This window comes from Lentinus tigrinus (genome assembly GCF_003813185.1).
Source record: "Lentinus tigrinus ALCF2SS1-7 unplaced genomic scaffold L226scaffold_13, whole genome shotgun sequence".
Classification (NCBI taxonomy): Eukaryota; Fungi; Basidiomycota; class Agaricomycetes; order Polyporales; family Polyporaceae; genus Lentinus; species Lentinus tigrinus.
The window spans coordinates 635,940-662,610 of NW_027137922.1; the positions used below are offsets into that span (position 1 = coordinate 635,940).

General features: G+C 55.3%; 11 protein-coding genes across 11 annotated transcripts; 9 read left to right on the top strand and 2 right to left on the bottom strand.

The window, feature by feature from the left end:
* Positions 1–261: 261 nt before the first annotated feature.
* L226DRAFT_463709 (uncharacterized protein) lies at positions 262–1,783 on the top strand (the record flags this gene model as incomplete). The annotated part of the gene is made up of 5 exons (XM_067675806.1): positions 262–464; positions 526–693; positions 751–989; positions 1,041–1,271; positions 1,413–1,783. The coding sequence occupies 5 exons, from the start codon at positions 262–264 to the stop codon at positions 1,781–1,783; spliced, it is 1,212 nt and encodes a 403-aa protein (XP_067535176.1).
* A 2,427-nt stretch (positions 1,784–4,210) lies between these two features.
* On the top strand, positions 4,211–5,908 carry L226DRAFT_546001 (uncharacterized protein; the record flags this gene model as incomplete). The annotated part of the gene is made up of 5 exons (XM_067682386.1): positions 4,211–4,410; positions 4,472–4,639; positions 4,941–5,179; positions 5,239–5,469; positions 5,538–5,908. 5 exons carry the CDS (start codon positions 4,211–4,213, stop codon positions 5,906–5,908), a joined length of 1,209 nt encoding a protein of 402 aa, XP_067535177.1.
* On the top strand, positions 5,887–7,298 carry L226DRAFT_78836 (uncharacterized protein). The gene is made up of 5 exons (XM_067687245.1): positions 5,887–6,021; positions 6,119–6,274; positions 6,348–6,645; positions 6,713–6,780; positions 6,847–7,298. The coding sequence occupies exons 1-5, from the start codon at positions 5,971–5,973 to the stop codon at positions 7,033–7,035; spliced, it is 762 nt and encodes a 253-aa protein (XP_067535178.1). The 5' UTR covers positions 5,887–5,970; the 3' UTR covers positions 7,036–7,298.
* Positions 7,204–9,320, top strand: L226DRAFT_78784 (uncharacterized protein). Its single transcript, XM_067687244.1, has 7 exons — positions 7,204–7,537; positions 7,594–7,605; positions 7,657–8,066; positions 8,137–8,224; positions 8,311–8,583; positions 8,665–8,840; positions 8,902–9,320. Exons 1-7 carry the CDS (start codon positions 7,372–7,374, stop codon positions 9,001–9,003), a joined length of 1,227 nt encoding a protein of 408 aa, XP_067535179.1. The 5' UTR covers positions 7,204–7,371; the 3' UTR covers positions 9,004–9,320.
* L226DRAFT_463754 (GTP-binding protein) lies at positions 9,152–10,053 on the bottom strand (the record flags this gene model as incomplete). Its single annotated transcript, XM_067675810.1, has 6 exons — positions 9,152–9,355; positions 9,409–9,489; positions 9,541–9,686; positions 9,742–9,758; positions 9,823–9,933; positions 9,989–10,053. The coding sequence occupies 6 exons, from the start codon at positions 10,051–10,053 to the stop codon at positions 9,152–9,154; spliced, it is 624 nt and encodes a 207-aa protein (XP_067535180.1).
* A 372-nt stretch (positions 10,054–10,425) lies between these two features.
* Positions 10,426–14,315, bottom strand: L226DRAFT_535485 (uncharacterized protein). The gene is made up of 9 exons (XM_067680913.1): positions 13,979–14,315; positions 13,671–13,905; positions 12,882–13,620; positions 12,732–12,825; positions 12,239–12,331; positions 11,633–12,177; positions 11,459–11,561; positions 10,656–11,397; positions 10,426–10,595 (listed from the first exon to the last, which is right to left on the bottom strand). Exons 1-9 carry the CDS (start codon positions 14,124–14,126, stop codon positions 10,544–10,546), a joined length of 2,751 nt encoding a protein of 916 aa, XP_067535181.1. The 5' UTR covers positions 14,127–14,315; the 3' UTR covers positions 10,426–10,543.
* A 364-nt stretch (positions 14,316–14,679) lies between these two features.
* Positions 14,680–16,094, top strand: L226DRAFT_535487 (HMG-box). The gene is made up of 4 exons (XM_067680914.1): positions 14,680–14,805; positions 14,860–15,261; positions 15,313–15,426; positions 15,486–16,094. The coding sequence occupies exons 1-4, from the start codon at positions 14,755–14,757 to the stop codon at positions 15,738–15,740; spliced, it is 822 nt and encodes a 273-aa protein (XP_067535182.1). The 5' UTR covers positions 14,680–14,754; the 3' UTR covers positions 15,741–16,094.
* A 375-nt stretch (positions 16,095–16,469) lies between these two features.
* Positions 16,470–17,711, top strand: L226DRAFT_560752 (uncharacterized protein; the record flags this gene model as incomplete). Its single annotated transcript, XM_067683384.1, has 6 exons — positions 16,470–16,567; positions 16,623–16,634; positions 16,691–16,977; positions 17,049–17,144; positions 17,203–17,289; positions 17,345–17,711. The coding sequence occupies 6 exons, from the start codon at positions 16,470–16,472 to the stop codon at positions 17,410–17,412; spliced, it is 648 nt and encodes a 215-aa protein (XP_067535183.1). The 3' UTR covers positions 17,413–17,711.
* Positions 17,712–18,741: 1,030 nt separating this feature from the next.
* On the top strand, positions 18,742–20,873 carry L226DRAFT_487418 (Phosphomevalonate kinase). Its single transcript, XM_067677196.1, has 6 exons — positions 18,742–19,058; positions 19,141–19,312; positions 19,365–19,733; positions 19,793–20,113; positions 20,175–20,258; positions 20,317–20,873. Exons 1-6 carry the CDS (start codon positions 18,766–18,768, stop codon positions 20,650–20,652), a joined length of 1,575 nt encoding a protein of 524 aa, XP_067535184.1. The 5' UTR covers positions 18,742–18,765; the 3' UTR covers positions 20,653–20,873.
* A 1,231-nt stretch (positions 20,874–22,104) lies between these two features.
* Positions 22,105–24,090, top strand: L226DRAFT_463806 (amino acid transporter; the record flags this gene model as incomplete). The annotated part of the gene is made up of 10 exons (XM_067675815.1): positions 22,105–22,127; positions 22,183–22,230; positions 22,282–22,483; positions 22,539–22,827; positions 22,882–22,927; positions 22,980–23,051; positions 23,103–23,313; positions 23,369–23,725; positions 23,784–23,834; positions 23,887–24,090. 10 exons carry the CDS (start codon positions 22,105–22,107, stop codon positions 24,088–24,090), a joined length of 1,503 nt encoding a protein of 500 aa, XP_067535185.1.
* Positions 24,091–24,316: 226 nt separating this feature from the next.
* L226DRAFT_509061 (uncharacterized protein) lies at positions 24,317–26,563 on the top strand (the record flags this gene model as incomplete). The annotated part of the gene is made up of 10 exons (XM_067678202.1): positions 24,317–24,642; positions 24,760–25,090; positions 25,148–25,327; positions 25,383–25,498; positions 25,555–25,644; positions 25,699–25,718; positions 25,775–26,023; positions 26,078–26,149; positions 26,202–26,326; positions 26,387–26,563. 10 exons carry the CDS (start codon positions 24,317–24,319, stop codon positions 26,438–26,440), a joined length of 1,563 nt encoding a protein of 520 aa, XP_067535186.1. The 3' UTR covers positions 26,441–26,563.
* Positions 26,564–26,671: the final 108 nt, after the last annotated feature.

Here is a 26,671-nt window from a genome sequence, read left to right on the forward strand (position 1 = left end):
CCGGCGCGAAACACCTTGTCCCTGGCCCTGACGGCCGTTCTGATCCTCGGAGGCCTCTGGCTATTGTCACAGTCATTCTCTGGACGTGAATACACCGAGCTTGGCACGCTGATAGGCGCACCGACGTCACACTCACCAGCAGGGCATGTCACCAACGGCACACTGTTCCCTTCACGGCAGAGGAAGAATGTAGCCGTGGCGTCTTCTTTTGGCGCACATTTCGACGTCTACATGGTCTTTGTGAAGACTCTGGGCGATGTCATGGACGAGGAGGACGTGGACGGCCAGGTCATCCACCTCTTTGCACCGGAGTTCAACTATGGTTTCCAAGAACTCATAGACGAAATGGACCTATGGCAGCATCGTGGTATCCGCGCTGGAGAAGACCAATTGATTGAACACGTCAACGCGAATACGGGTGATGGCGGCGTCGACCTCCTCGTGTTCGGGACATGCGAGTTTGAGTACGTGATTGAATGCCTAGTCCATTACTGTCGTTCAATGATACTTACTCATACCTATCAGTCTGAGGCTCTGGCAAGATGCCCTGGCGGACGCATGGAACAGACGGGACGATGAGCACAAGTTCAAGATCGTCTGCGGAGTCCATCATGTGAAAGACATGAATTGGCAAAGTCATATCGCCTACTGGGCTCGCAGAGACGCGATCCGCTTACTGCCCATCGCGAACCAGTGAGCACATTTGCTCAGTTCACGCTCGAGAAGTTAGGCTCATCTGACCGTTCTCAGCGTTGCTGAGAGTTTTCGCGAGAGATTTGCTGACCTCGCAAACAGTCCGGAACCGATACTATATACTGCAGGCTATCAATATATCCCGGTGGATGTTCATGTGCCCATACTCGACATACCGAACTTGCCGTCTAAGCCCCTTCCTCGGTACTTGTCCAAGGCTGTCATCCAAGGCAGTCTCGATCCAGGCCGTCGCGACTATAATCGTGTATTCAAGGATCTCATCGTTTCGCTACATGGTATGAATCTTCCTCCGTTAACAACGCAGTTACTCAAGGACTCCACACCAGAGGACCCAGACGCATGGGGCTATCATCCTCTGGATGGCCGCCGTTCATTCGTACCGAACCACGGCGGTTCAGCCCCTCCGTTTGAACTCCTTCTTGTTGGGACGGGGTCCGTAACCATCCCTGACGAGCTCGCGTACATCGTCAGCATCCATCACGACCTCACCTACAAGGAGTTCTATGCACTCGTCGCTAGTTGCGACGTTGTCGTGCCTGCTTTCGCCGATAATGGATGTAAGTGTCGTCACCCGTGCCTATCCCTATCACCGTCTACGTGCCGTAAAGAGCAGAGATAGAACTTTGGCTGACGTTTTCCCCTGGTTTCGCGCTGCGGTCTTGCGCCCGCCGCTCGGTGGTTATTGCCACACATGACAGATTTCGATAACCAGGCGAGCTCGACGGTCGCACTCGCAACAGAGCTCAATATACCGCTCCTGGTGACAGATCGCCACCGTCAGAAATACGGATATATCGACGACGTGCGCGCAGTCATCACGCGCCCGGCGGCCATGCCGGAGGTGGAAGCACTCAAGGCGCTCAGGACTGGAGACCCGGCGGCGTTCCTGGCATCGGACCCTGCCGACATCGGGAAGACGATGGGCGAGATGCCAGCGGTGCGTGAGGCCGTAGAGAGGATGATCCAGGAGGGCTGGGTCCGAGGCAGGAGGGAGTGGATGGAGTGGCGAGAGGGTGTCTGGGAGATGAATAGGGGAGTGGCCCGAAAGATTTTGACAGACAAGACTTAGTCGTCTCAAGACTCAGCCCGAGCCACAAGTATGTTATTCGAATAGCTCCTTTCTTACGTCCCACCTCTACGTTCTTCTAGAATTGGACCTCGGCGAATGGTGTCTCGGATATACTACTCGCTATTCAGCTGCCCTATCCTATGTCATCAAATCACACAGCCATCGGGCGTACAGCGATCGATTCGTGTGGTCTTGGGATTTCGTATCCTGAGTCGAGAACGTCGCGCGCCTGCAACGTGCATTGGAACTAGAGATACACTAGGATCAAGCTCGGAGTGTCTGGATAGGTCTCCTGTTGACAGCAGTGACATCGTGTGGGAAACATGCCTGAAGCACGCCACGTTTAGCGGGCCCGTGGGCGCGACATACCCTTAGCAGATCCCCGCGATCAGACTCGTTGGCGCCACTGATCTACAGACTCCAGACGTTGCATTTCTCACATCGGTCGTGGACACCGTAACATCCCTCCCAAACTCAGCCTAACAGTGAGACAGAGAGCGTCAGGTACCGCGTCGGAGCCCATCGCGCAGACAGTGTGTAGTAGAAAGTCCCGGGCTACTAGCATCCCATGAAATCCGGTGAAGCCCGTGAAGAGCTAGGCTGGAACCTATAGCCCTCCTCAATTCTATTTATTATGAGTTCTATTATGTCGACGACCTCGGCTACACACCTGATGCGAACGGGGCTTGATGGGAGGTGACGACAGGGCGGAGCACTGAGTCTGAGTACAAGCTCTGGGTTTGAACTAAAGAAGCTCTGAGTCTGAACATAAAGGTCGGAATATATGCGGAGAAGCTTGTTTTCAGACCCAGTGCTCTGCCCTGTCGTCATCTCCCATCAAGCCCCGTTCGCATCAGGTGTGTAGCCGAGGTCGTCGACATAATAGAACTCATAATAAATAGAATTGAGGAGGGCTTATGTAGTCATCGGAGGCTTTCCTTATCAACTTCGTATCGAGCTAGAAGCAATCATCCTCCGTCTGTTCTCTTCCTTATGGTGTAGAAACATCGGTTGCAATCGGGGCCGGGGGTTAAGCAGGGTAAGAAGAGAGTGAATTTGGTGTAATGACCGTAAAAACTGAAAAGAGGATGACGGCGTTGACGTAGCGCCCGCAGGCAGATCGGAGATTACAGTCTTCTGGCAGCATCCGCTGGTTATCCTCGTTCCTTGACGTCTCACCACACATACACACACGTCTTCTCCATTATCCGAATCACAAAGTTCTCAATCTGAAGATGAAAGATGTTCACGCATCGCATTTGCTGATCTCCCGGTTTCCGGCTAGAAATCCGGGTCGGCAACAGACGGCAACGCATCGCCGAATGAAGGTGAGTCGGCATCATCTACGTCTCACTTGCTATACACCGCTCCCCGGTCGTCTTCCGCAGTTACTCAGCATGTAAGTGGCATGAGCATGTCCCAAGGACAAGAGTGATCTGCCAAGAACTACCCTATCTCGCGAACATTTAAGTTCATGGAGACGTTGCCGGGTTAGGTCGGTTGTCGGCGAGTGTATGCCGTCTGGACTTTGGTTGCACCTTGGTCAGGGGCTGGGCCACCCCCTCTCAGTCATTCTGTGAGTCTCGTTTGCTCCGGAATGGCTGAGAGGTAGAGGCTCGTGAACCTTTGGCGCCTTCACACACCACATTTTTACGAAGCCGGCGAGAACTTGCGTTTCGTGATTGGCAGGAGTAGGCGATGCGAGCGCAACTGACAACACTCCACCTCGTCATAAGTCGCTTGCTCGTCACCAGACGCTTGCAATATCGTGCAATCCGTCTCCTTACTATAAGTCGTTTAGGGTGCCTGCACACGCAGACTGTCTGGTGTCGGCCTGGAAGTAGTTCTTGGCTTCATTCTCGACGTCGATCCGGGCACATGTTTATTGCGAAGCACCGATATGGCTATTGTTGGGCAAGGGAACGACACGAGCGTCATCGTCTCCGACTCGGCTGATGGTTGAAATTGTTGGTGACGCGAGATCCATCTCTGATGCCTGGTGGTAGCGCTCCCGTCGTGGGACAAGGCCATTCATTTCGTCTCCTGTCTTGAATTTAGCCCCAAAAACCCATGTTGTGTTTCCCCTTCGCGCACATAAGCCTTTGCTAGACTCGGGGCCCTCGCTGCAGCCCGTCCTCTCCTTGCCTGATGGCTTCGCGCCGCCTCTCTACCTATGGCCTTGCGGCAGCGCTCGCGCTTGGCAGCCTCTGGCTTCTCTCACATTCATTCTCCCTCGGCCGTGACTACTCCGAACTCGGACATTATCGTCCACACGTCGGCCTTTCCGACTCGGACCACACCGTCGACGTCGACTTCGCGCAACAGCACCCTGCGAGCTCAGTACGGAGGAAGAATATCACCTTCGCAACATCGTTCGTGTACCATGGCGACGTGTACATGGCGCTGGCCAAATCCATCGGCGACATCATGGATTCTGAGGACCCGCCTGGGCGAATACACGTTTTCGCACAACCTTTCCCGTACGGTTTCCAGGAAGTCGTAGAAGACCTGCATCTATGGAAGCACCAGGGCGTGCGAGCCGAACACGAGACCTTCATCGACTTCCTCAACTCAGAGACGGGTGATGGCGGGGTTGACCTGATTGTGCTTGGGACGTGCCAATACGAGTGCGTGATATCCTTCTAATATATTGAAGCCTGTCTGACAGCTTGATGCATCGGCGCACAGTCTGCCGTATTGGTATGACGCGCTGAAAGATGCGTGGGACAGGCGCGACGCGGATCACAAGTTCAGCATTGTGTGCTATGTCCACAACGCGAGAGATATGGAGTGGCAGCGTTGGATACCGTATTGGGCCCAGAGGAACGCGATTCGCCTGCTTGCGATTGGTGATCAGTGAGTGTCTATATCGTCCAGTCCCGTCCGTCCCCAACACCATCAAGAGCTTGCACACAAGAACATGCCCACCATGCAGCAACAACTCGAACCCCAGCTATCTTACCGAACTTGTTACGAGTTGCTGTGTCTGTGGTTGCGTTGTGGCGCTGTCTCGCCAATCGGTATCGATAACCTCGATATTGGACGCCACCTGCGTCATGATATTCGCCGGTCGAGCATGGGGGGACTGGACTTCCTCGTCTCTCGGCTGTCTTCAGATTGACCGGGTAGACTGACTGACTGGCGGAATGTTAAACAGTGTCGCCAAAGCTTTCCGGGACAAGTTCGCAGAGGCCGCCGACAGCCGGGACCCATCCTTGTTCGCGGCGGACTTCGAGCATGTCCCAGTTGACGTACACATACCCGTCCTTGACATCCCGAATCTTCCTGTCAAGGAGGCTCCGAGGCATCTCGTCAGGGCCGTCATCCAGGGCAAGTTCGAGATCGAGCGTAGAGACTATGTGCGGATTTTCCAGGAGCTCATCGAATCTCTGTACGGTATGTGAAGTTCCTTCCCGTAGCCTAAGGCAATCAAGTGTTAACGATTGCATTCACAGAGGACCCAGCAGCGTGGGGATACCATCCACTGGAGGATCGCACTGCGTTCGAACCCAACCACGAATCCGCCATCCCGCCATTCCAACTGCTGCTCGTCGGCTCTCAGTACCTGGGTGTGCCAGGCGAGCTCGAGAACGTGGTGGTCGTACATCGCGACTTGCCATACAAGGAGTTCTATAACTTAATAGCGAACTCGGACATTGTCCTGCCCGCTTTCGCCGATAACAGTTGTCAGTATTGCTTCCTAACTTTCTGTGGCAAGTGGCAGTGCTCAGATGAATGGACGACTATTCGACAGATTATGAGATCCGCGCAAGCTCCACCGTCGCACTCGCGACTGAACTCAACGTGCCTATGCTCGTCACGAATCGCACACGCCGCACATACGGATTTATCGACGATGACCGGATCGTGGTGACAAGACCGGCAGCAATGTCGGAGGTGCAAGCTTTGAAGGCCCTCCGGACGGGCGACGCGTTCCCGTTCTTTGCGTCAGATCCGGCTGGTACTGGGCTGACCATGGGCGAGATACCCGCGGTGCGTGCAGGCGTCGAGGAGATGATGCGTAAAGGGTGGGTGAAGAGCAGGAGCGAGTGGGTGCAGTGGCGCGAGTGGTTGTGGCAGCAGAATAGGGAGGTCGCGGAGCACATTCTGCGGGATATACCATGAACTTGGCTGACGCTGGACGCCGCTGACTCGACGGAGGCCTGCGGTGGGTTGTCTGTTGTTCGATGCCGTATCCGCTGTCTCCTCGCTTTCTCTGGCCCTGTCCTGGATACTGCGTGAGTGCCAGTGTTGCATTAGTATGATTACTGCTTTGTTTTCTAGACATATCTACGGGGCCCTCTCGCTGTCCCGTGTCGTTGCTAATTTGCATAGATGTACGCTACATTCACCCTATGCAACGTAATAGTTGTGCACGATGTGTTGCTGAAGACTTCGGATGGCTCGCTTGTCTATCTGAAAGATTGCAAAGCCGAACAGGTGAGCGTGTGGGCAGTGCGACTGAATGAGGTATGGGAAACTCTGCCGGCGGTACGTGCCCCGTTAATCGAACAGAGAAGCGTTGCTCAACTGACACACTCTCTGCTACTGCTACGTTAGACAGACCGGGATTCCTGAGCCTCAACGGATGTCCGCCGCCTGCCCCAGCCTGAATGCATCGGTATTCAGCGGGAAGACTAGCCCTTTTGGCTCCGTGGGAGCCTCGGAACTTTGGGAGACGTCTCTGAGCCATGCCCCCGTATTCGGAGCCGTCTGGGTATATGAAGTTGGCGGCTACGCACATCGTGACCCTCGCTCACTCCCCCTGTGCTTCCCTCCGGCAATCATCCTTCAATCACGCAGAGTGTCGCGTCGTGGCCATCCCTGGAGTGCCGGCATTCCCATAGAGGGTCCCTCGCCAAGTCCGTATCGATGCCATGACCCATCAACTCTTTGCCGTTTTCCTGACGATTGCGACTTCCTCTATAGCCGAATTCACGTTTACCGTGCAGGCCTTCTGGCCTTCGGCTTCTGGTAAGCCACGTTCCTGCTTTGCCGTAAGTCTGTACTCTAGTGTCTGGAGCGTCTCGAAGCTCACGCGTTGTACCTTTATCCCGTTCAAGGCCTTCCCGCCATCCAGATTACCTCCTCGCGTGAATTCCCATCCCCTCATTCAAGGGTTCTTGTTCCTGCCACAGTGGGAACCTGCTGAGAACGTACAGCTCCTTCGGTCATCCGTGTCGCCACGCCCTCTTTCCGGACCCTTTGGGGAAAATCTCCGTCGCCTCGCAGGGACTGACGCAAGCTTATGAAGTCCGGCTGCGAGCGAAATGTACTGATGCTACGCTTCGTGGGGCGTTCGCGACCGCTGCGCCCCTTATCGGAGTTGAACGAGGTCCGTCTCGCGGCTCCCGGCGCGCTGGCTGGAAATTCGATGCGTGGCTGGCGAAGGTGGTAGAAGTGACGTCCATCAAGAACAGGGCGCTGCGTGCGGGTATATCTTCGGATCCCTCTCGAGCCTGCCGGGTCGCGCGAGGGACATTTTGCCTCTGCGATTGCCTACCTCGGGCCCTCTCGAGCGGTGCGCCCCTCCCACCTCCTCCCGCTTCTCTGGACACTGCCGCACTCCCTCCGCCTGTGCACCCGAGATGTCGACTACGAAGAAGCTGTTTGGCTTCCTGCCCCGCGTGAGATGGTTCAATCTCGGGGTGCTCACTATTACACCCGCCATTGGTCTGTATGGCCTCCGCACTGCCCCCTTGCGGGCGCAAACCTTGCTGTGGTCGATCCTCTACTACGTCATCTCCATGCTAGGTAGGTGCGCTTCTCTGGGCGGCGAGCACACATGCTGACAAGTGGATCGACGGCAGGGATTACTGCGGGTTAGTACGTTCTGCCATGTCCGAGAGCACACTCTGAACCGGCCATTACAGGATACCACCGGCTATGGTCCCACAGGTCGTATAATGCTTCGCGACCGCTGCAATACCTCCTCGCCATCATGGGTGCCAGCGCGGTGCAAGGTTCCGCGTTCTGGTGGGCTCGAGGGCACCGTTCCCACCACCGGTATACGGACACTCCGCTGGACCCGTACAACGCGCAGCGCGGCTTGCTCTATAGCCACATAGGTTGGATGCTGATCAAGCCGTCTGTAAAGCCTGGCCCCGCAGACATCAGCGATCTGAGGAAGAACGAAGTCGTCCAGTGGCAGCACCGGTGGTACTTCGTGATCATCCCTGTCGTGGGTTACGCCCTGCCTGCGATCGTCGCAGGACTGGGGTGGGGAGATTGGTGGGGTGGCTTCTACTACACTGGCATGTGGCGAATCACGTTCGTGCACCACGTAAGCACACCTCCCGTTCATTTCTCAGGTTCGCCGCGTTGCAATGCCTGCTGACCCGGGTGCGTTTCAGTCCACGTTCTGCATAAACTCTATTGCGCATTACTTTGGGGAGAGTCCCTTTGACGACAGGAAGTCCGCGCGAGACCACTTCTTCTCCGGTGAGTGCGGCACGATCTTCCGGCCGCTTCGTACGGTTCCGACTCCGGGTAATGAAAGCGTATTGCTGAACCTACGTGTGGTATAGCGCTCCTCACGATGGGCGAGGGATATCACAACTTCCATCACCAGTTCCCGATGGACTATCGCAACGCAGTCAAGTGGTACCAGTTCGATCCCACGAAATGGTTCATCGCGACATGCGCTGGGCTCGGACTCGCCTCCCACCTCCGTGTGTTTCCCGAGAACGAGATCAACAAGGGCGAGCTGGCGATGAAGCTCAAGAAGCTCAAGAAGGTTCAGGACGCGATACGGTGGCCCATCCAAGTTGAGGACCTGCCGGTGGTCAGCTGGGAGAGCTGTGAGTATCCCGCTTCCGGTCGTCACTTTGACCGGATATCCCGATGACGCTAACGATGCTGTTGTGCCGTGGGATGCGAAGACCAAAAGGAAGCGGGGGAGCGGCCTCTCGTAATTGTATCGGGATTCATCCATGACGTCGGCGACTTCGTCGACCAGCATCCCGGGGGCCGATCCCTCATTCTCACCCGGACCGGAAAGGATGCCACCGCCGCCTTCTGCGGAGGGGTCTATGAGCACTCGAACGCGGCACATAACGTACGTAACCCTGACGACTTGTCCGCCATGCGGCCGTTAGGCTGACCTGCACCCGCTTTAGCTCCTCGCCATGATGCGAGTCGGCGTCTTACATGGTGGCGTTGAGCACGTCAAAACGATCTCTCCGGGAGAGAAACTCAAGATCGTAGAACGGGTGGATTGAGGGACAAGCTAGTTGAGTACATTGGGCGGACAAACTTCACAAATACCAGAACAATCGTCAGGAGCGATGATACCATCCGGCTCGTTGTTGTATTTCTCTCACCTTCAGCTGCTATCTGTTGTACACGTATCCATATCCATGTATGCCATTACTTCTCCACCGATACATTGCTTGGTTCTACCGCACCTCCGGACTGCCATCGATCCGTCGCCTCGGCTGTCGAAGAGTAGTAGATCCGGTTGGCGACGTCGCCGACGACCCAATCAAGACCCTCTATTAGGTTATGGCCAGTAACTGCACTGCAGGGCAGTATCCGCCACTGGTGCGTCTTGATCGATGGAAGATCGAGAGCCTACAACGGAGTGCGAGTTAGCCAGCTGACAGCATTCCAGGGAGAGAACCAACATCGCGAATTTCGGCACTCGACATGGAACCCTGGATATCCTGCTTATTCGCGAAGATCAACAGAGATGCCCCTGCCAATCGCTAGAGAGCGGTGAGCGGCGGAACGTTCCCTGACCGAGGCCGAGGCCTTACATCTTCGAGAAGCAGACTGTGCAGCTCTTCTTTGCAATCCTGCATGCGCATGCGGTCGCCCGAGTCGACGACCCAAACCAGTGCGTCTGTTTGCTCGAAGTAGTTCCTCCAATAGGGTCGAAGTGTGCGTTGTCCGCCGACGTCCCCTGTTCATGGAACTGGTCAGCTTGAGTTCATGGCGTCGAGGAACATGTGGTTCACAGATGTTCAGGGTATATCTGTACAAAGGCCGGTTCAGGTCAAGCTCAGTCTTTACTCCTATCAGTACTACCGCATGCTCACTTGCCATGCACAAACGTCTTGATGTTGAACCCCAGGGTGGGGCTGATACCCATGATGTCCTCTCCGTTGAGTTTCTTCAGGATGGTCGTCTTCCCGGCATTGTCAAGGCCGCTGGACGTCAATGATCACTCTCAGGGGTGCGCGCATGCTGAAGCTCCATGCGTACAGAAACAGAATGCGCATCTCCTTCTCTTTCTGCCTATTCTTCCGTATGATTGTCAGTAGACCCATGTTCGCAGGCAAGTGTTGTGGTCCAACCAGTCGAGGTCAGCGCAGAAGAGCAAGTCGCAAGTTGCCCATCGACGGAGCCGACCAATAGACGCCAAATGCACTGCCACTCGGCCACACCGCCCATATGGAGCAGTGGCTAGTATGCCAGTAGTTCTAACTTCTGGTCCCTGGTTGGGATCGTCGACTAGTCCGGATAAGTACCAGGGGAAAAGCCTGTTGAGGGCGGTGATTTTTCGCGATCTCGGACCTCCGACAGAACGGGCAGATAGCTGATTCAGACGTGATGATCTATGCCAACAAACTTAGATAAGCGGCCCGCAGCATTGGAACATTGACTGGGCGCCAGTCGATGTTATTACGTCTTCCCACATACCGCGCACACGTATTGTTAGCAAGAAATTTACGACACATGGGGCATACGCGCATAGCATGTATAGAGGAGAGAAGAATAAGATACACAGAAAGAGCGCGCCAGCAACGGCGGTGGCGGTCAGTAGGGCAGGATTTCGTGGCTGAAGTCGCACTGATCTCCATATCGGCATCTGTGAAGCATGTGCATCAGCTTTCCTGTTTGGGGCTTCCACGCAAATTCAAGTGCTCGCCTTCCAGCCTGAAAGAAACTGCATGGTTTTCGTTTTGTACTTCTATAGCCGTCTCCCCGGCCCCGGCCTCCCCCCCGCATCCCGCGGCCGCCGCCCCGGCCCCGCCCGCCGCGGTCGGGGCCCCAGCCCTGCGCGTCCTCGTTCCACCGCCGGTTCGGCTCTCCGGGGCCGCCGCCGCGCCCGGCCCCAGCCCCGTTAACGTTCTCGTGGTAGCCACGGTCATACTCCGAGTACTGGTTCCCAGGACCCCAGCCCTGGCTTGGCTCGCCATGCTGCGCCTGCGACGAGGGCGCGCCCGCGAACGGGCCCTGACTCAGTGCTTGTGCGTGCTGCATGAGCTGTTGCAGCTGCTCGACGTTGATACCGTTGAGGTTCCCATACAAGTTCGGCATCGCCGCCTGTGCCTGCGACGCGTCCCCCATCACAACGTCGGGCGGCGCCGCAGCGAGCTGCCCGACGAGCTCGGCGACCGACGCGGACGGCCGCACCGTGTCGACGATCGCGGGCGCACCCCCCTGCCAGAACACCGCATCGACCTCGGGCCCTGTCAGCATGATACACACGCCCTCGTCGACCTGCTCCTCCGGTATCTGCGTCGGGGGCTCCGCGGGGCTGTCGGGGATCTGCGCGGGCGAACTGTACAGGACAACCAACGCGCTCTGCTCGCGCTCCTCCTGTGCCGCACGTTCTGTGCTCTCGCCGCCTCGTGGTGGGATCTGGAGGTCCGGGGGCATTTCCAGCGCTGTAACATTACGGCCGGCGTCAGTCACGGGACCTCGGACACGATGTGATGGCGTGCTCACGTTGTGGCTCTGCCCACTCGATCTGTTCGTCGAACAGGTGTGCGTGCAGCGCCGCACCCTCGTCTCGGTCGAGGTCGCGGATGTTATGTGTCGGATGCGAGCCCTGTGTAGTGTAGCCATACGGCCTCTAATTAACACACAGTACATTGACTGATACCAGCGGGAAATGCTGACAGTGGCAGGATCGTCGTCATAGACTGCACGCTCAATGAACTTGATCAGCTCGAGCTTCCCGTCCGGTGCCCACGTCACCGACTTCCTGGGCTTTCCCATCTTGTTCAGCCCGGCCGACCCGGATGTGGACAGACTGGCATTCGACGTCGGCAGCGCAGCAGGCGGGCCTCCCACCGCCCCGGGAGGTGGTGTAGATGTCGACGTAGTCGCCGAAGGCCCAGGTACCGACTTATACGACTTCAGTACCTCCTCGAACGGATTGAACGACGACGGCTGCGCGATGCCCGAATCCGCCGGCTCCTTCTTCACAGGTGCAGCTACCGCAGGCGGGTTCTTCTTGAAACTGGGCATCTCCTTCTTTGTCGGTTTAGGCTTCGAGAAGAACGAGGAATCTGACTTCGCATCCTTGACCACCGGCTTCGTCTCCTTCTTGACAGGGACGGCCTTGGGCGTAGTCGTAGTCGCACTTGGCACAGCAGCCTTCTTGGCCGGAGGAGCCCCCTTTGCTGGTGCACTCTCCGCTCTCCGCTTCTTGCCCTTCGCGTCTGGTCGTCGTTATTCGCGTCAATAGCCGAGGGCATGGTACCGCGGACTGACATGACTCACCCTCGCCGTTTTCGGTATCCATCTTCTCGGACACCTCGTCATTGAGCATCTTTCTCCATTTTCGTTCGAGATTCGACGCCATGTCCTTGATCGCTGATTGTTTTCGGTCGACGCACATGCAAAACAGTAGTTAGATACATTGTACGGCAAGCTCGTGGCTAACCCATGAGGCGGAAAGTTCGGCATGAGGTCGTGCGAGCACGACTCACAGGTATCCTGTCTTTGCAGACATCATAGACCTGTTCCAGGGTGCAGTGATGCGATGCTACGACGTTGTCTGCGCTGATCTGAGACCACACCACAAACCCACCCGAAAAAGCTACTCGTCGTTCACGACGCGTATGTGATGACCGCTTGGGTTCTTCGGTTGGACGCGTCATGGAGACCTTGCAGACAGGTCTGAACCTCGGACTACGAAACATCGTAGCACTTCGCAGGAGCCGGCAAAACGAAAGGTACGTGTTCACAACTTGACGGCATAAACACAACTCACCCGGACTAGGAGGCTCTTTCATCAACTTCATGATCAACCTGCCCAGCTTCGACAGCTTCAACTTCTCGATTGAGAGTGGGAGACGGTCGATGATCTAGGAGTACATTGCGAATGAGGGCGAGTCAAGCACACATGGGCGGCAGTACTCACATGGAGGATGGGCATGATGGTCTCGACGAGTTGCGAATCATTCCTCCCCGTGAACGCGAGCTTGAGCCATTCTCTGACAATGTCCATGGCGATCGTGTTGTCAACCCAGGCGCGGAAGTAGTGATTACCAGCATTGTCCCGGATCTTGGTCAAAATCTCGAGTCTAGTCGGGGCCTCGACCTCAGCGATGCCATAATCGTCTAGAATCTCGACGAGCTGTGAGACGGCACCAGCGCCCGTGAACGAGTTGGGCTGGATGAGGGGCTTCACATCCCGGGCCAATTGCGCCTTCTTCTGCTCCGCAGAAGGTTTACTTGGTTGGGGAACAGGAACAGGTGCTGGTGCGGATGGCTGTTGCACCGGTTGCGGGGTTGGAGGTTGAGGAGTGGAGGGACCAGCTTGGGCTTGCCCCGGGTGACCATAGAACGAAGATGGGGAGATGTTGGCGTAGAAGGCGCTTGTTGGTGAATGTAAAACGAACGGAGATAATGTACCTTGTTGCTGGGGTTGCGCCGGGGAATGTGAATGATGCCGAGGGAGAGAGATGGGATGCTGTTGCGACTGCTGGAAATGCGAGGTGTTGTTGTGTACAAATGAGGGATTAATTGATAGTGCGGGCTGATGTGATTGCTGATACGGGTATTGAATGCGGGTTTGCGGTTGTTGAGGAATGAAGGAGGGCTGCTGATATTGAGGCGGGGGGCTGGAGGCCGAGCCATTCATCGTCGTCAACGCCGGGCTAATGCTGTGTGGTCAGTACAGAACTGGGCGCGAGAACGTGCTACGCACTCGATGACCATAGAATTCGACTGCTGCGTCTGCGTCTGCGAATGCGAGGAGGTGCTCGTAGCGCCATTCAGGGAGGAGTAGCTGGAGAGCGGAAGTTGCTGGGCGGAAGTTGACGGCCACGAACCGGCGCCATACTGCACGGCGTTGAAGGGATTGGCAGTGGCTGCAAGGTAGAACTGGGGGATGAAGAATGTCGTTCCTGGAGAGTTGGCGGACGTCGATGGGGGATTGGTGACTACAGAGAGAAGACGAGCATGAGCATGGGGAGAAACGCGTCGCTGATTGCGGGCGTTAGAATGCGTGCTCACCCGGGATGTCGGTGAGTAGGTCGTTTATGCCACCCTGCACACTGGCATTCTGGTCCTTCCAGTCGTCCGCCGTTGCCGACGACCTTTCGTCGTGCAAGTCGGTTATTTGTGGTGCTTGCAGCCACGCTGCTGCATTCGTAAATTCCATCCGCAACCGCGACTCTTTTTGCACAGGGCGCTCTCAGGCGATTACTGCAAAACTACGGGCTTATTGTGGACACAGCAGGACGGAATGGGGGGCAAGAGAGCTGCAGGCGACCGTCCGTCACCTTGCTAGGACTTTCAAGGCGATGCTCGCCGCTCGATGCGGTCGTGGTCGTGGTCAGAGGTCAGGCTGAGAGTCTGGCTTTCGGTCTCCGCTTTGAACTCCTCCCCTAGCCGGATCAGGCACATTTTTCCACGCTTTGAACTCCTTTATACTCCGCTCCCGGCAAAAGAAATGCCTTATCAACACCGCCTAGAAGTCAAGACACATGGGGTTTCCTTTGTGCGCTATCTGGTTCCTTGAACTTGAAACAAAAGAACAATAGACGGTTGGCTACCCGGGAAAACGATAAGCGCGTGGTTGAAACCAGTCTAACCGGGGTTCTAATGCGATTTGTAACGCTACAAACAATCAATTCAACCAAACAAGCGCAACGCCTAGCCGGTATCACTACCTCTTCAACAGGGTTTTCAACCTCCCCTTACCCCCCTTTTCAACCTCTGCTTACTCCCGTATACGAGACGCGTCGCGTCCTGGATTACAAACTCGATATTTCTCTGCGCTGCGAACAATGTCCAACATGAACGAGCACATGGCTTCGTATGAGTATCACAAGATGCAGGTTCGTCCTCGTCGCTCTCACCGTCGTCGATGTCCATTCAGCGTCGTCTCATAGCTCATTGGCAATCTCAACCAAATGGCGACCAACATGAGGGAGGCCGCTAACGCCGCCGAGCAGCTCGTGCAGATGATCGGCGCGTTCCCGTATGGTGCAAACCCCGGCGCGTTCGCCGCGCTCGCGAATGGACAATACCAGATGCCCGTCATGCCCCCTATGCCGATGGTGCAGGACGAGCACGGCAAGAAGCGCAAGTCGCGCGGCGAGGATGCCGACGGAAAGAGGAAGGTCAAGAAGATCAAGGATCCGCTCGCTCCTAAACGTCCCCCTTCGTCGTACCTACTCTTCCAGAACGATGTGCGCAACGAGCTCAAGGCCAAGAACCCCGGCATGCGTAACAATGAGCTTTTGAGCGCTATCGCGAAGTTGTGGTCGGAGATGCCCCAGGACCAGAAAGACGTACGTTCTTGCCTCGCCTCTTGCCTTGACTGCGACTCAACGCCGTTGTAGCAATACGAGCAGCGCAACAAGGCGGCCAAGGACACCTGGCTCGCGCAGAAGTTAGTGTATGAACAGGGCAAGGCGGGCGCGGCTGCCGTTCCGGTCAAGGTTGCTGCTGTTCCTGTAAGCACCCTCGCGCGTGTCTGGATGACATCGCACTCACCACAATGATGCTCGCGCAGGCTGTCGCTGCTCCCGTCGCTGCCATCCCCGTCGCCGCTGCGCCTGCGCCCGCCGCCGCCGCCGCCCAATCTGATACGTCGGAAGAAGAAGAGGATGATGATGAAGAGTCTTCTGGATCTGCTGATGCCAGCTCCGACGGCGAATCTCCCGTTGAACCGCCGCCCAAGAAGTCAAAGAAGGAGGCCGTCGCCGCCGCTACTCCCTCCAAGGAGGAGGGCAAAAAGGAGAAGAAGCATAAGAAAGCCAAGGCTTGATGGTCTTCTTGTCTCTCCTGTGGTTTTTATTGTGCGCGTCGAGGCCGGAGTGGTCGATTTGAACTCTGAAGTAGGGTAGTAGTGCTGCTTGCCTGTAATATTCCTCCTCATCGTGCCGCGGTCCCACGCATTCTCTTGGGTCCTTCGAGACAGACACGGGCACAAACAACTTGCACAAGGGTAGGTGAATAGTTTCGAGGACAATTGTGGGCCACCATGAGAAGGATGAAGATGGGCGTCGGAGAGAACCTCGGGCGCTGCGGTTGCCCTGCGGAAGCCACTCCGCCCACGGGCCACGAGGCTGTTCGCGACTGTTCGTAAACATTCAATATTCAGATCATCCTGTTCTCCCTGTTCTCCGAAGTCTCCGAGCAAAATGCCGGCCGTTAAATGGTCCGTGCACCATTGAGCAAGCCTCTGTCTGCTTACGCACAATTGCGCAACTGCCACGTCTGCGCAGTGCGTATGGCAATGCGCCGTACTGGTACTGCCCACGCGGTGTCGCTCAGCTGCCGTGCTTACTTGTCCCGATTGTACGTCCGCTTTCTACAGCGTAACAACCGCATAAGCATCGTAAAGTCATTTGCGCTGCGCGTCTGAAGCTATAGTGGTATATGGGTACGACCGGTGTCTCGGGCCCACGGCCAGCCAAGTGCCGAGAGGCTATAAGAGTCAGCAACAATCTGTCCGTCCTTTCCTCCACTACACCTTCATCTCACCTCAGCATCGATGTCTCAACCTCCTCCCTACACACCACCCAATGGGCCTCCGCGAAACCCAGATACCCGACCTCTGCCCCCTGGCTGGATCGAGCGATACGATGAGAAGTGAGTAGCTATCTCTTCATGATATCAGCGAAGTCCTGATCCAAGCTATTTCTAGTTACAAGACATGGTGTGTGCGCAGGATTGTGATTCTAAAGTTGAAGTGAGTTCACGATGTATGATCAGGTTCTATGTGAACACGGCGGAGAACCCGCCGCGCTCGTCCTGGGTGCACCCTCTCGGACCAGCTCCTCCCGCTCCGCCTCCGAGCGGTTATGCTCCGCCTGCTGGGCCACCACCTCCCAACGACAACCGTGGCTACAGCCCTTATCCTCCTCAGGGTGGGTATAATCAGGGCTATGGCCAGCCTCCCCCACAACAACAATGGAGCTCTCCCCCGCCAGGACCTGGCTACTACGGCAGCCCGCCACCGCAACAGGGCGGCTATTATGGCGCTCCGCAGGAGAACCGAGGTGAGCACTCATCTATCAAGGGACGAAAGGGAAGGAAAGGGAAGCTGATGCATGATGGATGGACGATTTAGGTTGGTTCGGGTCGAATAGTCCACAGCCATCGACGGTCGTACAGCAAGCGCCTCCCAAGAAGTCCGGTCCTGGGATGGGAACGGCTCTTTTGGCCGGTGGGTATCATTCTCGGACCGACGTTTATCTGCACGGCACTGATCATCGTGTGATCAGGCGGTGCTGGTTTAGTCGGAGGTGCTCTGCTCATGGATGCGTTCGACGACCACGAAGATCGTGAACGGGAACAGGCATATGATGCGGGTGAGTTCCCGGGCACTGCTTGATAATTGTTGTGGCATGCTGACTCGTTCCGAAGGCTACGACCAGGGCTACGACAATGGATTCGACCAGGGCGACTCGTTCGATGGTGGTGGCGACTGGTAACTGGCTGGCAGCGCCTCGTATACTTGCACTTCGGTGACGTATACTCAGACATGATTGTTTGTTCTCGATGGTCTACTCGTTCCTCTGGGTCGTTGCATATCCGTGGACCGTGCCTCCAGTACTATACCTGATGTAAAGTATCTCAACTTGTGTACCTTCAAATTCAGGATCGATATCTCGGGAGTTGTTTCATGAACGTTTTGTGGAATCAGTCTTCTAGTGCGACGGTTGAGGCGCGGGAAGAGTTGGAATATTAGTCTCGGCAGCATGCTGGCTCAGTGAGTCAGTATATTGCCACCATATGCACCTCACGTCATGTGCGTATAAACTACAGCTCTGTATGTGCATCTGAGCAGATCTAGAATCCGGGGCTGCCGACGCTTGACCAACAGTACACTCACAAGCTTTGATGAAGGACAGAATCGGATGTTGCGTCGATATCGGTACCGGTGTAAGTGAACATTGTCCATCTCCCCTAAGCGAACTACACGCTCAGGACGTTACGTGTGGCGGGCATTCCAGACCTGGCCGTGCACGCTGACCTGCTTTATAGCCTCGATCAGTGTCAGAAGTGCATCACGTCCCATAGTTACATCACCAAATGTGCCTAAACACACCTGGATTCTTGAGCTCCGCGAGAATAAGGCGAGACGTGTGCCCCATTGAGCATTTGAGAGATCTTCTCGCGGGCACGACAAATATGCGATGCACAGAGCAGACAGCGTCTGACAGAGTGATGTCGGCCGGATGCTCCCGTTGTCCTTGAGGCGTAGAATGCGCATTCAGTCAGAGGGCGCAGTCAACCTCTGACGACCTTGACCGGGGAGGTTGGGATTCGGATCACGACCATGTGTTCCCCACATGATGCGCAGTGTCTATTACTACAAATGCAGCGACACCTACACCTACCCCGCTGCACTAGTCAGAATTAGCACAAGAAGGCAGTGGCAGAAGTTCCTCGGCCTTGGATGTCCTCTCGCATGCATCTGTATAAGCAGTTTCCTGAATTCAAGCAATGTCATTTTGCGCGATGTAAAGATTTTAGAGACAATGGCACGCGCACCTTATGCCAGTACTGGTGCTGCCGTGACCGTCGCGGTCGACGAAGCTTCTGATAGACCTTATCGCGCTGTAGTGTGGTCAGATGTGTCATCATGCGTGAGATCTAGCCACAAGTCCCTTCGCGACTCGATGAAGGTTAAAGTACCAACATCTGACAGTGAAGGTCCGACTTGCATCTGGCCAAGAGGCCATGCCAGAAAGGTCATATCTTCTCACGCCATAATACCGGGTGGCGATCGACGATGGTTAACTTCATCCTTAAGCTTAAGTCCCCGATCCACCGTAACATCCATGTCTTTAAGCTCACCCCCATCCTCCTCTTCACCGACCGTCGTGTCCTCCTCGGGCAAGGTCCTCCTTGCGGGTGGATACCTCGTTCTCGATCCTGCATACCCTGGTGTCGTCGTCTCAACCAGTTCGCGTTTCTACACAGTCCTCGACGCGATCTCGAAGTCCACTGCGCCTCGTGCAGAAGGCCAGATACAGATCAGAGTCAGATCACCTCAGTTCCGGGACGCATCCTGGCTCTACTCCGTCGACTTCACTGGCCCGGACGGTGTCCACGTCGAGCAGGTCCCCGCCAAGTGGGTGTGTTCCCCTGTTATTGCGGAAAGTGAGCTGACCTGAGAGATTGTCTTACGATTTTATCGTCCGCCGTCGTACCAGCTCGGAATCGAATGGCGCCACTACGAAGAACAAATTCGTCCATCTGGCGCTCCAGCGCACTTTAGCGCTCTCTGTGGAATTGGTCGGCGCGGGCGCATTACAGAATACCCTCGGGTGCGGATTGGACATCACAATCGTCGGAGACAATGACTTCTACTCCCAGAGGGCCCAGGTGACCGCGGTCGTTCAAGTGCAGTTGAAGACCCGCTTATACGGTTATCTAGCTTACAGCCCAGAACCTCCCTCCGACACTCGAGTCCCTCTCGAAACTGCCACCATTCAACAAGACTGGTGTCACGCTATCGGATGTGCATAAGACAGGCCTTGGATCTTCCGCAGTGCTCATCACCTCCCTCGTGTCTAGTCTACTCCTCCACCTTAAGGTCATCTCCTCCGACTCGTTTGCTACAGAAGGCGGGACGGAAACCGCTAGCGAAGGACGGAAGCTCGCCCACAACTTGTCACAGTACATTCATTGCCTCGCGCAGGGCAAGGTCGGGAGCGGCTTCGATGTCTCCGCGGCGGCCTTCGGCAGCCAACTTTATACGCGCTTCAATCCTTCGGTCATCCAGCCGCTCATGAACGACGCCGCTGTAAGTATTGTTCCTATTCACATGTGGTCTCGCCTTCTGACGCACGCGGTTCTTGCCAGGATTCAAGACAGCCACTCGCCCCGATAATTCTCCCATCGAACAAGGCATGGGACTACCGCGTTGAGCCCTTCACGCTACCTCCCTACACGCGCCTCATGCTCGCGGACGTCGACGCCGGAAGCGACACGCCCTCGCTCGTAGGCAAGGTGCTCAAGTGGCGCAAAGAGAACAGCGCGGACGCTAAGACCCGGTGGGACGAGCTCGATGGACTCAACCAGAAGCTCAGCCGGGTGCTTCTCCGTCTGAGCGATGAGGAAGCGAAGTCTCCGGAGGCGTATCGGAAAGCTGTCAAGTATATTTCGACGGTCCAAAGCGTACAGGTTCGCGGCGTGCTTTATTTTGTTCCGGCGAGGCTCGTTGGATACTCATTTCGACGTTCAGTGGCTTGCGGACCTGAACGACGAGAAGTTTAACGACTTCCGGCGGGTGATCGAAGCATTCGTAGAGGTCAATCAAACATCCGAAGTGCGTAAACATGGCAGAGATCATAGTCTGTACTTTTGTTGACTTCATCGGCACTTAGGAAATCCGCGCAAAGATGCGTGAGATGGGTAAGCTGGCCGACGTGCCCATCGAGCCCTCAGAACAGACCGCGTTGCTCGACGCCTGCGTGTCCGTCGCGGGTGTCATCGGCGGAGGAGTCCCCGGTGCTGGTGGGTACGACGCGATCTGGCTGCTCGTATGCGACCCGCCAAATTGCCCCTCGGAGGAGCTCCCCGCCTCGTCCATCGAGCGGTTGTGGAGCACGTACAAGGGCCTCGACGTCTCACCGCTGCTCGCGACGGAGAGCGTAGCGAAGGGTGTGCGGGTGGAGAAGATAGACGAGGTTCCTGGCTTAGCCGCGATCGTGCGGGAGTAATCACTGCAGCTTGAGGGAATTTGAAGAGTAAATCAATAATAGTACCCGCCTCATAAGAGTCATAGCTTCGCTATGCCCGGTTGATAAATGCCGGGATACTAATAGTATCCGGACACGCAACGTCGTCGACACCTCAAGGCCTCAAGGCCCTGTGTTCCCGCAGGGGCATGAGGCAGAGATGACGACATAGAGCAGCACATAGCAAGGACCGATAGAAGGGAATAGATGCAAATCAATCATAGAAATTGCGCCGTCATCAAGGAGATGATAGAACGTGCGCATATTATCAACGGCATGCTGGAGCAGCTGCGAGGACTTGAGTTATGGTTAAGCGCGACACGTACTTATCCCTCTACCACAAATACATTCACACAGCTCCATACTTGACCAGGCTGGCTCGTAGGCCAGTGCTTGAGCTCGACGGGGTGTTGATAATTGAACGTTGACGATGCGATCTAGTCGTGCCATCTCCGGTCCACTGGCGATACCTGGAGAAAGTACGAAGTAGACATTATCTGCACTTACTTCGGTTACTTACCACGCGTGTCCATACGGTCACCCAGGCTCGGAGCATGCGCTCTGGAACAACGTCCTCCCACACAATGCGCTATCGATGTGCCATCGTCGAAGTCTCTCCGCTCTAGACCAGTGGCGAGGTTCCCGGAGCCGAATGAGGCCGTGGTATTTGACAGAAGTTACTGAACGTTCGGAGCAAAATCGACTGTGATTGGTTCCACATCAACGGTTACTAGCGTGAGAATAACTTACGTAACAGGAACTATATAGTTTCAGGTACTAATGACTCGAGCTCTTTTCCGACGTCCGTTCTGCTTCTCTTGCTTCCTGGTACCAGACCTTATCGACAAGCACCCTGCAAGCACTTGACAATGTCCGCCGTCAGCAAGGCTACCGACCTTCCCGCGAAAGCACCCGACACTGAGCGCGCGTCGCTTCAAGAGTTTGACGAAGACGAGCTCAAGCTGGTGATTAGCCGCCGAGGAGGAGACATGCAGGGATGAACTGTGCAGGAATGGGTCGGCTGAGACTTTACCATTGGTAACGTCATCTTCTAGTTTGTGAACTGGTGTGGCTACGGGTATCTTTGCTGTGACTGCGCTGCTCGTCGGCCTGCTGGTTGGTCGTAGATGACTGTCGGCGCAAGGGCAGCGGATAAACAGCAGGGATTGAGATTACACCGTCCGAACCTGATCAGCGCTCAGACCTGCGTAGGGAAGCCCCCAGTGTCGCCTTTTGTTCGTCCCCCGCTTTGTCGGGGGACCCCCACAGACATACTAACCCTTTCTGCCTTCCATGCTCTATAGCGCAAGCTCGGTTACAAGCAGGTAGGTCTCTCGGCCGTAGCGTCCGCCAACATAGATTCACACTCTGTCCGTATAGCAATTGCACAGAAGCTGGCATTTCTTAGAAAGTTTTGCAGCGAGCTTCATTGCCATGAACTTCATTGGCGGCGTTCGGTAAAGAATTCAATTGTGTCGACGAAGGACAGGCGTTCTAACTGGTGACCTACAGGTCCGGTTTCTTCCTCGGTCTATATGCAGGCGGTCCTGCGGCCATATGGTGGGTTATCGCGAAATTGAGTATATATTCTTGCTTATTCGTCTTTCGCAGGTCCTCGTACATCATCTCGATGATCTTTATGTTCATCACAGCGGCGGTTCTCGCAGAAATTTGTTCTGCGCTTCCGCTCAGCGGCTCCATTTACATCTGGAGTGCTGAGAGCGCGGGTCCCAAGTATGCTAGGTTCTTCGGTTTCATCGTCGCTTGGTGGTCCACGACTGCTTGGATGACCTTCGCCGCGGGTAATTGTCAAGTGAGCTAGACCCATTTCGTCTCTCGACGCCCTCATGTTAACTGGATACTATTAGACCACTGCCAACTACATCGTCTCGCAGCTGGCAGTATGGGAAGTGGACTTTCCGGGAGGAATCGGCTACGACAACGTCAAATGGCGTGCCCTCATCTGGGCTGTTTCTGAGGGTATCCTCCTCGTTGCTATCGCCATCAACTACCTACCGCCGAGGTGGTATTCGGCCGTGTTCCGCATCTCGATTGCGATCTACGCTATCGACTTCTTGCTCAGCGTCATCTGGCTTCCGATTGGTGTATCGAGGACTTACGGGTTCCGCTCCGCCAAGGATGTTTTCACGCTGACTTGTAAGTTTCGCTCTGTGTGAACTGCTCGTGCAGCACCTGACATACTATCCACAGACAACGGCACCGGAGCCCCTGCAGGCTGGAACTGGATGCTTTCTTTGTATGTCATGGTTGACTTCGATACCGCTGCAGATACTGACTATCCCGGTCAGCCTCTTTACTGCAGGGACCATGATTGGTTTCGACGCTTCTGGTCACATTGCCGAAGAAACGAAAAACGCAAGGTATGTTGACGACATAGTCACCGCGTTTTATATGCCAATCCTCTTCTACAGTGTTGTAGCCGGGCGCGGTATCATCACCAGCGTCGTTGCCACGGGCGTGTTGGGATTCGCGACCACCATCCTCTTCCTCTTCTGCACCCCTGATTTGGACACCCTCTTCGCCCTCGGAGCGCCCCAACCTTTTGTGCAGATCTACGCCCTTGCACTTGGACGAGGCGGCAGCATCGTCATGACCGTGATTGCTTCAGTTGGGTTGATCCTCGTGAGAATGTTTCAGAGCTTGCACAGTGGTGTTCGATCTCATATCCTTCTTGCAGAGCACCAGTGTGGCTATTGTTGCCGCTTCTCGACTCATCTTCGCAGTCGCTCGTGACGGTGTCTTGCCGATGTCGTCTTGGATTGGCAAGGTCGACGCTGCTAAACAGCCGCGGAACGCTGTCACCGTCATGTTTGTATTCGGCGCGGCGTTGCTCTGCACAATCCTGCCCAGTCAGGTGGCATTTACCTCGCTCATTTCGGCTGGGGGCATCCCAACTACCGCGGCCTATGGGTTGATTGCTTTGCTTCGCCTGACAATGACCCCGAACGACTTCAAGGGGTCTCACTTCTACTTGGGACGCTGGAGGAAACCCTTCTACGTCGCCACGGTGCTGTTCAATGCCATCGTTTTCGCGGTGTGTGCGATCCCATGCCAGCGATAACTTATCCACTCATGCTGTGTATCCTGCTTAGGTCCAAATTTCGCCCTTCGTGTTCCCGACGGATGCAGAGACGTTTAACTTCGTAAGCCATCTCATCATTTGTGCGCGGGAATCGTATTGACCGTACTATTTAGTCATGCGTGATTCTTGGGGCCGTCACCGTCTTCGGCATCCTTAGCTGGTACTTCATTCCGGAGGAGAAGTGGCTCCGCCGCGAGCAGGTTTTGCAGCAGCTTCGCGTCGCTGATGAACCTCTTGACGGAGCTGGTTCGGGTTCTTACGAGTCTGCTTCCGTTGTCGAGACTCAGGAGGCTTCGACGTCGAAGAGGGATGACTAGAGAACTCTCAACGGGCGCCACGACGTCGTCCTAGTTCATGCGCTTTATGTTATGTATGCTCCCATCTGCTCGCTAGACTGCCTTTGTTTGTAGTACTGTAGTGCTGCTGCTGTGCATATAAATCCACTGCTTGCGTTGGCTAAGGCTTTGCCGCTGCCAGTGAAGTTGTCCGTTCGATTACGTCAGCTGCCCTAGATGGGCGTATGCAAGGCTGTTTGTCGAACTCATGTTCGTCCGCTCACTGTCGACAGCGGCGGTTAAGGCAGCCTTCGCCTCGACGAGACTCGCTTCTTCGCCCCATGCTTTAATTCACCATGCTCGCTGTTATGCTTCTGCTATAACTGTCAATGGTTTCTCCCAACTCAAACCGACACCATACGGCCAACCGCTCGCTGCTTCGCATGCACACTTGATTCGGACCGAGGAGACCACGCCTGGTATCCCGCAGGAGGAGTATGACCGGAGAAGGAGGGAGCTCATGGAGAGTCTGCCGGACGACAGTCTGGTCGTATGTGTCGCTGGTCAGGTGAAGTACATGAGTGGTCGTGAGTCGTAAATTCTGTCATGTACATCTTGCACCATGTCATACCTACCTTTGTCATCCAGAAATATTGTGCGTCGTCTCTCTCATGGGCCTGTGTGAGCGAAGTTCACCTATGACGCGTCCAGCTACAAGTTCCGCCAGTCGTCCGACTTCTGGTACCTCACCGGCTTCGACGAGCCGGAGGCAGCTGTAATCCTCGAGAAGCGGCCCTCGACTCGTCGCGGGTACTACATGCGGATGTTCTCTACAGGAACGGATACTGCCAAGGAGAAGTGGGACGGCGCGAAGACGTCACCGGAGGACGTTGTGCAGTACTTCGACGCGGACGAGGCGGAACATATCTCTACGTTTCCGTCTGTGCTGAGAAGCCTAGCCTCAACCGCGTCGTATGTATACCTTGACGTGCCCAGCCACTCAAAACGATCACGGGCAGTCTCGCCAAGGTCCCTCTTGAAGGTACGCACAGCTCGTCGGTTTGACGTGCGGTATAGGAGCCTCATGCGATGTATGCAGTACTTGTCGCCTTCCGGCGGATTGTCGCGGTCAGAGTACGACAATCTACTGGAGTCCTTGAGCAGCTCGAAGCGCAAGGCTCTTGCTCCGGAGGTTGGTCGCTTGCGCGCAATCAAAAGCAAGTATGAACACAATGTCATGCGCCAAGCAGCTGAAATCAGTGGGCGGGCGCATAACAAGGTACAATAACTCTGCAGCTGAACCGCACTACTACTCACTATGGGATTGGATGCAGGTTATGCGTTTCACGGAGCCTGGCATGTCTGAACACGCAGTTGCTGCTCATTTTGAGTATTTGTGTGCACGCGAGGGGTCACAGCGCCCCGCATATGTGCCGGTTGTTGCTTCTGGGTATGTTTCACAGGTTGGCCTACCGAGAGTCTCTCTGACCATGTCTTGTTCTTCAGACCAAACGGACTTATTATACACTACACGCCTAATAATCAACTAATTGCTGATGGTGAAATGGTCTTAATCGACGCAGCCTGCGAATACAAGTAGGTCGCGATGCAGTCATGTGGTATATCCTCAACTAACACCGTACTTTGCAGCGGTTATGCGTCAGACATCAGTATGTCGTCAGATACTGCTCCTCTTTCGAGCTCTGTCATTGATAGTAGTCACCAGCTCGCACCTTCCCCGCAAACGGGACGTTCACGCCCGAGCAGGCGACGCTGTACAACGCCGTCTTGACGGTGCAGAAACAGCTTATCGCACTCTGCACCGAGGCGTCCTGCATGTCTCTCATGCAGATCCACAGAGAGTCCTGCAATATGATGCGTAAGGAGCTCGAACGCATCGGCTTCCGTTTTCCCCTTGGAGCGGGCTCGGTGGATACGCTGTATCCTCACCTTGTTGGGCATCCTGTTGGCATTGGTGGGCGTTGTCCGTGCATACGGAGTGAACTTGTAAATGCTGACTATACGCCAGATCTGCATGAGTCCAGCCACATCGACAAGAACGAGCCTCTGAAGGCGGGGATGGTCATCACCATCGAACCAGGTGTGTCCAGATCGATTTGTATCGAAGTCGCCTCTCTGACAGTCGGTTATAGGTGTCTACGTCCCGCCTTATATCGAGTTCCCGAAGGCTTTTCATAATATTGGGATCAGGATTGAGGATGAGGTTCTCGTAGGGAAGGAGCAACCAGATATCCTCAGCGTGACTGCGCCGAAGGAGGTATGGAAGACTTCTCTATGCCTTCCGTTGGTTGTATTACTGAAATCTACCCCTCCTCAGATCGCTGACATCGAGGGGTCTTGCAAAGGTCTGCTAGGTTTGACGCCTTTTTAGTAGATCAATGATCCATACACGTTCTACGGCGCTTCATCTTCCCCAATGCCCGCTGGTGCTCTCCGCTAGCTCATACTCGCAAGCATCTTGAGGTTACCCAGCGATGAGTTATGCAAGGCGCGCAACGCAAATGGTAATGGATTACTTGTCATTCATGGAGACTAAGATCGACCTGAGCTAAGTTACACAATAACGGTGTTTAATATAAGTTGATCTCTGCCTACGGCAGAT